General features: G+C 48.3%; 1 protein-coding gene across 1 annotated transcript in view; it reads right to left on the reverse strand.

The window, feature by feature from the left end:
- The window catches only part of MRPS6 (mitochondrial ribosomal protein S6), a 68882-nt gene that overhangs the window by 5576 nt on the left and 53302 nt on the right, over positions 1-10004 (reverse strand). Inside the window, exon 3 of the mRNA XM_029964949.1 lies at positions 8290-8429. Within this exon, the coding sequence (XP_029820809.1) occupies positions 8290-8429 (140 nt within the window). The remainder of the gene's footprint in view (positions 1-8289; positions 8430-10004) is intronic.

The following is a 10004-nucleotide window of genomic DNA, read 5'->3' on the forward strand; positions in this document are numbered from 1 at the left end:
CTCCAGCCCCTCCAGGTCTCCCTTCCATGAGGTTCCAGACCTGGACACAGCCCTGGAGGTCCCTCAGCAGTGCCAGCACAGGGGACAGTCCCTGCCCTGGGCTGTGCCCACACTATCCCTGACCCAAACCAGGTTCCATTGGCCTCTTGCCCCCCTGGGCACACCCGGGCTCGTGTCCAGCCGCTCTCACCAGCACCCCCAGGGCCTTTCCCACTGCGCCACTTTCCAGCCCCTCTGCCCTCAGCCTGTGGCACAGAGCTAAAAAAAAAACTAAATGAAGAAGAATTAAGAAAAAGAAAGTTAAAATTAAAAAAAAAAAATACTGTAGACTGCAAAAGAGAAAAAAACTTCCCTGACCTATTTGGAGCCTTTGAAAACAAAGTGATGCTCAAGGGCAGCATTTGGAGTTTGGAAGATGGTGCTGAACGGGGTGAATGAAGTTCCACAGCGAGTTTTCATTGTGCTTCTGCCACTTCTTTGCCTCCTGTAAAACAGCTTCACACCCCCAAAATGTTGACTGATTCCCACCCCACCACTGCTGGAGTGGCCATCACACTTGGCCAAGGTGCTGGCACAAGGATTTAGTGATCACAGAATGACACAGGGGCCTCCACACCACAGACTTTGCTCAGTGCCTCTGAAGAGCACCAGAATTCCAAACTGCACTTCCACGGGTAAGGTGGAGGGGAAAAAAAAAAAACAAACAAATATTTTAGAGCTCTGCTACCTGAGGCACATCCACTCTTAAAAGTACAAGCATGTGGAGGAAAGAATTTGAAGGAAAAGTAATGGTTCAACTCATCAATGGAGAAAGCCCCATCTAGTGGAAGGAGACAATCAACTGAGCAGAAAACACTCCCAGTGTGCATAATCCACAAAGATTCCAGCTGGTTTTGTTCTCATCCAAGTGCAACACAGACCCAGAACCCCTTTTTGCTAAAACAACTCAAGATGTTCTGAAATATGAGCAGAAACAGGCTGTGCATTAACTATAAATTCCATTTGGTGCTATTAAGAAAGGAAAAGTTGCACCCCTTTAATCTGTTTTTCTTTGCTCCTCTTTGGTCTCCAATAACCATGAAAATCATCGAGAGGTTTTACTTGAGCAAAGCTAAACACGTTGGTATCTGTAGGATAAAGTCCTTTAAACCCTGCAATAGTTTGTTTTCACCAAGGGGGTGGGGAGGAGGGTTTTGTTAAAACTTGTCAACGCTCCAGAGAACAATCCTGACAGGGAACTATTATTTCAGGCTCAGGAATAAAGTCAATAAAATTGTATCCAGGTGGATGATTATCAGAGGACACTCCAGCATCCCCTGTCCACGTGGAACGTTTCGTTCTGCCCCGAGCTGCTTGTTTAAAGGTAAATTGTGCAAGGGCAGTTCCTAAGAGCTCAGAGACTTTATGGAAAGAGGAGAAGTTTGAACATGTAACATAATTTACATGGATATGTCTCCAAAACAGTCAAATGCCTTAGTGGTGCCCAGAGATTTGTGGACTCCCCCTCTCTGGAAGTGCTGGAGGCCAGGTTGGAGCAACCTGGTCTTGTGGAAGGTGACCCTGCCCATGGCACTAAATGAGCTAAATGATCCTCAAGATCCCTCCCAACCCAAGCCATTCCATGATTCCATGCCTAATTACTGCAGTATTCCTCTGAATAACAATCTGTTCCTTCTGGATGAGGCCACTGAGGCCTCAAGAAATGAGATACGTGAGCAGGAACTTTGGCAAAGCAATGAAGTCCCACAGCACGGAATAAAGGCAAAACACAAGGTGTTCCCATGGGATGGCAAAACCATTTCAGAGCCTCAACCCCCCTGGGGAGCTGGGAGGCATTTTTGGGAAGGCCAGGGCAGCCACTGTGGCAGAGGGGAGGCTGGTGCTGATGGTGCTGTGGGGGCTGGAAGCCAGGCTGAGTTACTCATCCTTGGGAAAGGACCTCCTTGCCCTGCCATTCCCATGGAATCACAGGATCAAGGTTGGAAGAGACCTTCAGGATCATCCAGTCACCCCAGCACCACCAGGATCACCCCCAATCCATGTCCCCAAGGGCCACATCCAGGCACCTCTGGGACACTCCCAGACACAGGGACTCCACCACCTCCCTGGGACACTTATTCCAAGGCCTGACCACTCCTGCAGGGAAAAATTGTTTCTGATCTCTCATCTGAATCTGCCCTGGTTCCATCACACAAGTCCAGAGCACACCTGAAACAGCAACCTGGATTTTCTGCCTCCTGGGCTCTTGTTCCTCAGCAGCCCCTGGAATTCTCCTGTCACCTCCTGCAGAAAATTTCCCCCTCGGGCACATGTAAAGATAACAGCTCCCAAAAACACAAATTCAGCAAGGACAAAAGTAAGACCTGAGTCTGGTTGTTTGGGAGAACAAGTGGGCCGATGAGATAACTGGGAGTGAAGAGCAAAACACAAAGATTAACAGACAAAGCAAGCAAACAACAAAAGCAAACTGCCACCTTTTCAAACTCGGGTTTGAAAGGGGGGGGAAAAAAGGAACAGCAAGGCAGTGAAAAACTGGCAAATAGAACATGGAAATTGTTGTGAACAATCAGAATTATGCAGAGTTTAGCTGGATAAATTGTAAATCAAGGAATAATGGAATGGTTTGGGTTGGAAGGGATTTTAAGGATCATCCAGTGCCACCCCCTGCCATGGGCAGGGACACCTTCCACCAGCCCAGGTTGCTCCAAGCTCTGTCCAACCGGGCCTGGAACACTTCCATATAAGTAAACAGGTAAATAATTTAATAAAATGAAGTAAACGAAATGAGAAAAATGTGGGGAGAAAGGTGTAAAACCGTTCCTGTTCTCCAGGGAGATTTCTAGGGGGAATCACACCCCCCCAGAACAAAGGAGAAGGGAAAGGCCACAGTGCTCCATCAATCCACAAACCCCACCAGGCTGGTGGAAATCACCTTTTCCCAAACAAAAACAGGAATGAAAACCACATCACAGGGGGGATAAAAAAAAAAATCACTATCAAAAAAAATCAACAACTCTCAGATTCAAAACCCCCCAATATTCCAACGCAGCCCCTTCCTTCTCCTCAAAGCCCCCATCACAGATTCCTGCTCTGCCAAAGCTTTGAGCCCCGACCTTCCCAAAGGAGGGGGGGGAATCCTATTTAACATTCCTTGAACGAATCCACACCTTATTTAAATGGGCCCACCTTTGTTTGTGCCAGAAAGAAGCAGCTCCCGGTACAATAATGCAATGTTTTCAATCCAAAGCCGCGGTGTTAAAAGCAATTTAACTGCAAGTCGTTAATAACAAGTAGTGGCGAGTAAAACAAATACTTGGCACAAATCTGCTGCCCATTAGGAGAGAGGGATTTGTAATCCTTGCTTACATTCCTGCAAAGGTGTTTCAGGGACAGGGAGATGGGCAAAGAAATTAAATTTCCATACCCAACCCACACTGGAACCCGGGTGTCCCTGTCACATTTGACTCATCTACGAGGTGAAGAGTATTTGTTATAATTTTCCTACTCCAATCACACCTTAAAAACAAAATATTAATGTTCTGCTGTGGCAATGAACACCTTAAATACGAATTAGCAGCTAATTCAGCTTCAGTTTAAATATCAGGAAACCAGTGATTTCAAAGTTTGATACTTGAGCCACATTCACACAATTCCTGAAAGATTATTTTCATCACTACCTAAATGCAAAAGCTGCCAATATTAGGTCTCCAAAATAAAAAAAAAAAAAAAAAAGAAAGAGGGTGTTTTCTGCCCAAAGAGATGCATTTAAAAGACCTACATTTATTTTAACATCCATGCTTAAATTTATTAGTAAAAAAAATCAACTTCTTTTAACATGCAGCACCTGCTCAGGGAGGGGAATTTCCTGAGGAGAAAAAAAAAGTCAATTGTTTGCATGATCTGAGGTGTTTTCAAGAGAGTAAAAGTGCTCCTTCCAGTGACAGCTTTGGGCCACAATCCCCCAGGGCAGCCTTGGAAAAATCTCAGCTTTACACAGCAATTGGCAGGAAAATTCTCCTTCTCTGTCAAGTCTCTCTTGGATACCCTTAAATTTGGAACGTGCCTGTAATGCCCTGGATCTGAGAGAGATGATGCTGAGGCACCACAGGACTCAGAGGAGGAAAAAAAGCACTTTATTTAGGAGACAACTCCCCTCCCTTGGACTTCAGAATATGTATTTTCCAGTTTAACTCTCTACTGATCACCAAAACCAACCCCCAAACCTGGCTAAGTCCAGCAGGAAGCTTTGCCTCACTTAAAATCCTGGAATGGTTTGGGTTGGAAGGACCTTAAAAAGCTCATCCAGATCCAACCCCCCCTACCATGGGAAGGGAACCTTCCACTAGAGCAGTTTGCTCAGTTTAATTCCATTAATTTCCATGTAATTGCATTGATTTTCATATAATTCACCAGCCAGGAGATCCAGGGAAATAACAGGTTCAATGTACATCCCAAGTCTCCAACTATCTCCATCCTGGTGGAAAATAAACTAGTTAAAGCTCTGCTAAGAGTTACAAAACTAAATAATATATTATATTAATAATAATAATCAACTTCAAAGTATTTTAAAAACCAAGTGCACAAAAAAATGAAAAAGCTTGGGAAGATTTAACACCCTCCCCTTCCCAAGACACGTGGTGTAATTTGAATTCTCACAGAAACCCTTGAAGTTAATTCAGAAAAAGCCCAGACTGAGGAAAAGGTGACAAAGTCAGTACTGATGGACCCCTTGGACCCCTCGACAGCAATTCCCAAAAAATGGAACATCAGCAGGAGTAGAAATGGGCTGTGAAGGAGAAAAGACTTCAGGAATTCTTAGTAAGTACAGGTGGATATTCAGCTATTTTTATCTTGAAGAGTTGTTTATTTCCTTTATAACTTTGTCCTGTTTAAAAAAAAAAATATAATTTTTTACAGATCTGTAAAGTAGAACTGACTGATTTTTATAAAAGTGGGTCAAGGAAGTGATTTTTCACTTCCTATTAATGGCTAATGTTGAATATCCTGAGTATCTTCTTCCCCAGACCACATAAAACCCTGGAGGGTGTTCCAGGAATCCACCTCACCTGCACACTGAGCTGGACTCTCCCCACTCCAATGTGCATTCCCAGGTCCTGACACTGCTCCTGCTTCCCCTGGGAGGATTTGGTGTGTCTGGAACTGGAGTTCTCCAAATAAAAGTTATTTGGAGTTCTCCAAATAACTATTCCCTGCAGCCCCCTCTCTCAATCACTTCTCCCTTTCGAGAGCCCAGGAAATTTGGGGGATATCTGGGGGATATCTGGGGAATATTGAAATAAAGAGGATGCCAAGGGGTGATAAATATTTAGGGACACTGGAGCTGGGAGGTAGAGGAGGAGCAGAGGTTGGAGGGGGCTTGGAGTAACCTGGGTTGGTGGAACTGGATGAGTTTTAAGGTCCCTCCCAACCCAAACCAATCCAAGATTCCATGATCCCCTCACATAGTGTTTATTAAGTAGTTCATCTGCTGCAGGGAATGAGCTGAGCTCCTTTCCATGTCCCAAAGATCCCCTGGAGAAATGGCTCCTGTTCATCCCTGCCCCATATCCTCGCAACACTCCTTATTTTCTTCTCCTGGTCTGGTTTCCCTGTGGAAGAACCCAAAACCTGATGCCACCCAAGCCAGAAACTGTCATCCAAAGTCTCAACTTCAGCCCCCAAAATTAGTGGAACTTCACCCCTCTGGCTCAGCTCCCTGTTTGTCCAAGGAGAGCCACACCAGCTCCTCGCTCCGAGGAAGCCCTTTGGAAAAGACTTGAATGTTTATAAATTGCTTCTACTCCAACAGAAGGATGAGGAAATTAGTAATTCTGTCTTGGAACAAGAATTTTTATCAGCTCCCATGTGTACACAACAAGACTTCACATCCTAAAATGCAGAACTGGCAGGATCAAGCCCTGTTTTGAAGGACACCAGGAGCTGGAGTGTAGGACAGTCCCGGCCCAACACCAGGGTCTGAAGCAGAGGCACAGAATGGTTTGGGTTGGAAGGGATTTTAAGGATCATCCAGTCCCACCCCCTGCCATGGGCAGGGACACCTTCCACCAGCCCAGGTTGCTCCAACCAGGCCTTGGGCACTTCCAGGGATCTGGGGGCAGCCACAGCTTCTCTGGGAATTCCATCCCAGCCAAGAATTCCTTCCCAATATCCCATCTAACCCTGCCCTCTGGCAGTTGAAATCCATTCCCCCTTGTCCTGTTGCTCCAAGCCCTTGTAAAAAAAGTCCCTCTCCCTTCCTTTTTAGAGGCTCCTGGAAAGGGCTCCGAGGGTCCCTGGAGCCTTCTCTCCTCCAGGCTGAAGGAACAGGCCCACGGTGGAGATCTCCTGCCCTCTCTGAGTGTGCTCCACCTGGCAGCTCCCCAGGAGAACCAGCAGGTCCTCTGGGGAGGCAGTGACACCCCAAGTGCCCCAGGGGGAGATGCTCCAAGAAAGGTTTAGGGTTTCACACCTGGAGTCACCTCAGCAGGTTTGCAGAGGTCAAGAAAGCCAGCACGACCCCAAGGAGGTCAATAAAGCCCTCACAACCCCAAGGAGGTCAATAAAGCTCTCACGACCCCAGGGAGAAGAGAAACTGGAATAGGTTATTTCAACTCACAAGCTCATTTTTAAAGGGTTCAGGGTTTACATATTTAACAGGGGGTTTATGTATTCATGGTATTAAAATTGAGGGGTTTCACAAGGATGAGGTAAAGGGGAAAACCAGGTTAAGGCATTTTTGGGGTCTTAGGCATTGGGAAAAACCCTATTTCATCTTGGGGGATTTACAGGGGGGATTAGGTATTGGATGTCCCTGTGCAAAGGGTTACAGAGTGTGCACATGCAAGGGGGGAACACGATGGGTTTTAGGCAGAGGTCTGAGGAGACCAGGCTGTGGATTCTCTGGGCAGGGCCTGTGATAACATCGTGGAAGGAGTTTCTTTCCATCCTGCTGAAGAAGGCAGGGAGAATCCCCAGAGATGAGGTCAGGGAAAAGGGGTTTTCCCAGCTTCTGTTCCCCGTGGCCTTCTGCAGAGACCACTCCAATTTCTTTCTGCAGATACAATATTTTGGAACCCAGCACAGGTTGGTCCAGCTGCTCCTCACCCGCAGCCGGTGACAGGGACGAGGAGGAGCCTGTTGCTAATTGTTCTTTTGATTACCACAGGCACAGCAGTTGCTTAGCAACACTCCTCAGTCCTTGGGAGAGGCAGCACCACTTCCCTCCAGGAGCAAAAGCAGCCCGAGCAGAGGGTGCGACCCACGGCACCTTCCTCAGGATAATTCACATTTGTTGGGCTTCCCATAAACCACACCTGGAACGTCCTGAGGTGGGGCTGGGAGAGCTGGGGGGGTTCACCTGGAGAAGAGAAGGCTCCAGGGACACCTCAGAGCCCTTTCCAGGGACTAAAGGGCTCCAGGAGAGCTGGAGAGGGACTGGGGACAAGGGATGGAGGGACAGCACACAGGGAATGGTTTCAAACTGCCAGAGGGCAGGATGGGATGGGATATTGGGAAGGAATTCCTGGCTGGGAGGGTGGGGAGGGGCTGGGATGGAATTCCCAGAGAAGCTGTGGCTGCCCCTGGATCCCTGGAAGTGTCCAAGGCCAGGATGGACAGGGCTTGGAGCAACCTGGGCTGGTGGAAGGTGTCCCTGCCCATGGCAGGGGTGGCACTGGATGATCCTTAAAATCCTTTCCAACCCAAACCATTCTGTGATTCCAACTTCAGTCTGAGCCTACAGATAAAGCAGATGATTGTGCTGGATGAGCTTTAAAATGCCTTCCAACCCAAACCATTCCAGAATTCCACGATTCCAAGGGCATCACAAATCAAACCCGGATCGGAAACACACCTGGGTCTCTCCCAGGGCACACGTGGTTATTAATAAAGAGGAGAGAAAAAGAACCTTTCCTGCCAATCAGCAACGGCAGATTAAGTTCAAATTTTATCAGTCAACGGCCTGAGTAATTTGGAAAATAGTTGTGTGAAAAATGACACAGCAAAGTAATATTGTTTGTGTTGGAGAAAGGAATTCTGCAGCCCTGGGATCGGGGCTACGGCAACACAGCGACTGAAAACTACCAAAAAGCTGACACCACACGGAATAAATGACACAAAATACTCCAAGCAGAACACACAGGGCCACCAAGAGCCACACAGCACCTTGCTGGGATCACACAGGTTCCAGGTGTACTCCCAAAAAGCACAAGAAAGACCAAATCCGAGTCATTTCTGTGGATTTTAAAGGAGCAGCAGCTGAAGGGTTTGAAGGAAACAGCTCCCACTCACCATCCTCTCCTGTGGCGCTCCGAGTGCTTGGAGATCTTGTAGGGAAGAGCCCTTTCCCCCAGGTTTTCCAGCTTCCTCACCACAGCTCCTCTCTCCATGAGAGCCTCCACGGTGCGTTTCAGCACAGCTGCTGTTTCAGGCTTGAAGAGAAAGGGAAAAAAAATGGGAAATGTCCATAAATCTGGTTATTCTTCTGATGTGAGAGGAGGGACAGGAGCACTTGCACAGCTCAGCACCAGGAGAGATGGGTCTGCAACCCGAGAGGGCAAAGTGGGAGCAGCAGCACCTCCTCCTAAGGAAGAGAATTTTTAGGGATAATTCCTTTGTGAATTATGGCCACAGGAAAGTTTCCAGAAATGTCAACATCAGGCCCCAGCAGAGTAGGAAGCAGAAAACAGTTAATGGATGGAACTAACCTGGTGTCACTCTGGGTGAGCTTTGGAAAGAAGGGTGGAAGGAAAGAATAGTTTTGGGGTTCCTGGACCATTGTTGCTCATTAGGATTGTTCACCAGAATATTTAAAGAGAACAGAGTGGGGAAAACATGGATCTGTGGTGTGATCCAGAGAGAACAAACAGCACCATGGTCATTTGACACTGTCACTTCAGCTGCACACTCAGAGAATCATGGAATATCCTGAGCTGGGAGGGACCCCCAAAGCTCATCCAGTCCAAGCCCTGGCCCTGCCCAGGACACCCCAACACTCCCCCCTGTCCCTCAGAGCATTGTCCAAACCCTCCTGGAGCTCTGGCAGCCTCGGGGCCGTGCCCACTGCCCTGGGGAGCCTGGGCAGTGCCCACCACCCTCTGGGGGAAGAACCTTGTCCTGAGATCCACCCTGAGCCTGCCCTGTCCCAGCTCCAGCCCCTCCCTGGCTCCTGTCCCTGCTCCCAGAGGTCGGAGCTGCCCCTCGGGAGGAGCTGCAGCCCCCGCTGAGCTCTGCCCTGGGGCTCCTCTGCTCCAGCTGCACCAGCCAAGTGCCCTCAGCTGCTCCTCAAGGGCCCCTCCAGGCCCTTCCCCATCCCTGTGTCCTTCCTTTGGGTGCTCTCCAACAGCTTTAGATCCTTTTTATATTCTGGCACCCAAAACACCCTCAGAACTCAAGGTGAGGCTGCCCCAGTGCAGGGCAGAGCAGGACAATCCCCTCCCTCACTGCTGTGCCTGATGCCCCCCAGGACACCCTTGGCCAACATGGCACAGCTGATTCATGTTCCTATGGCACCTTGGCTAAATCCCTACTCCCTAAATCCCCCTCCTTTCTCCCAGCCAACATCCACACCTTTGGAAGGTCCCAGAAGCCAGTACACAGCAATTAGTCTGACATGCAGAGATTTCACTCCTCAGAAAAACAAGTTTGAGGGACAGGCAGCCAAAAAACACGGAGGAGAAAACAGCTGCAGTGTTCTCTGGCTCACTGGGTGGCAGGGGGGGCTCTGCTGAGCACTGAATCACTGGGGTACTGACACCCAACAATATCCAGGAGAACGTGCACAAAGCACAAGGGAGAATGTTTGGAAAACAACTGCAAGGCTGACACACTCTCAGCAACAAGAATTATTTTAAGAATCATAGAATCATAGAATTCCTGGGTTGGAAGGGATCTCCGAGATCATCCAGTCCAACCCTTGATCCAACCCCGCTGTGGTTCCCAGCCCATGGCACTGATGCCACATCCAGTCTGTCCTTAAACACCTCCAGGGATGGAGAATCCACCCC

The sequence above is a fragment of the Manacus vitellinus genome, unplaced genomic scaffold (assembly GCF_001715985.3).
Source record: "Manacus vitellinus isolate BGI_N305 unplaced genomic scaffold, ASM171598v3 scaffold_86_pilon, whole genome shotgun sequence".
Classification (NCBI taxonomy): domain Eukaryota; kingdom Metazoa; phylum Chordata; class Aves; order Passeriformes; family Pipridae; genus Manacus; species Manacus vitellinus.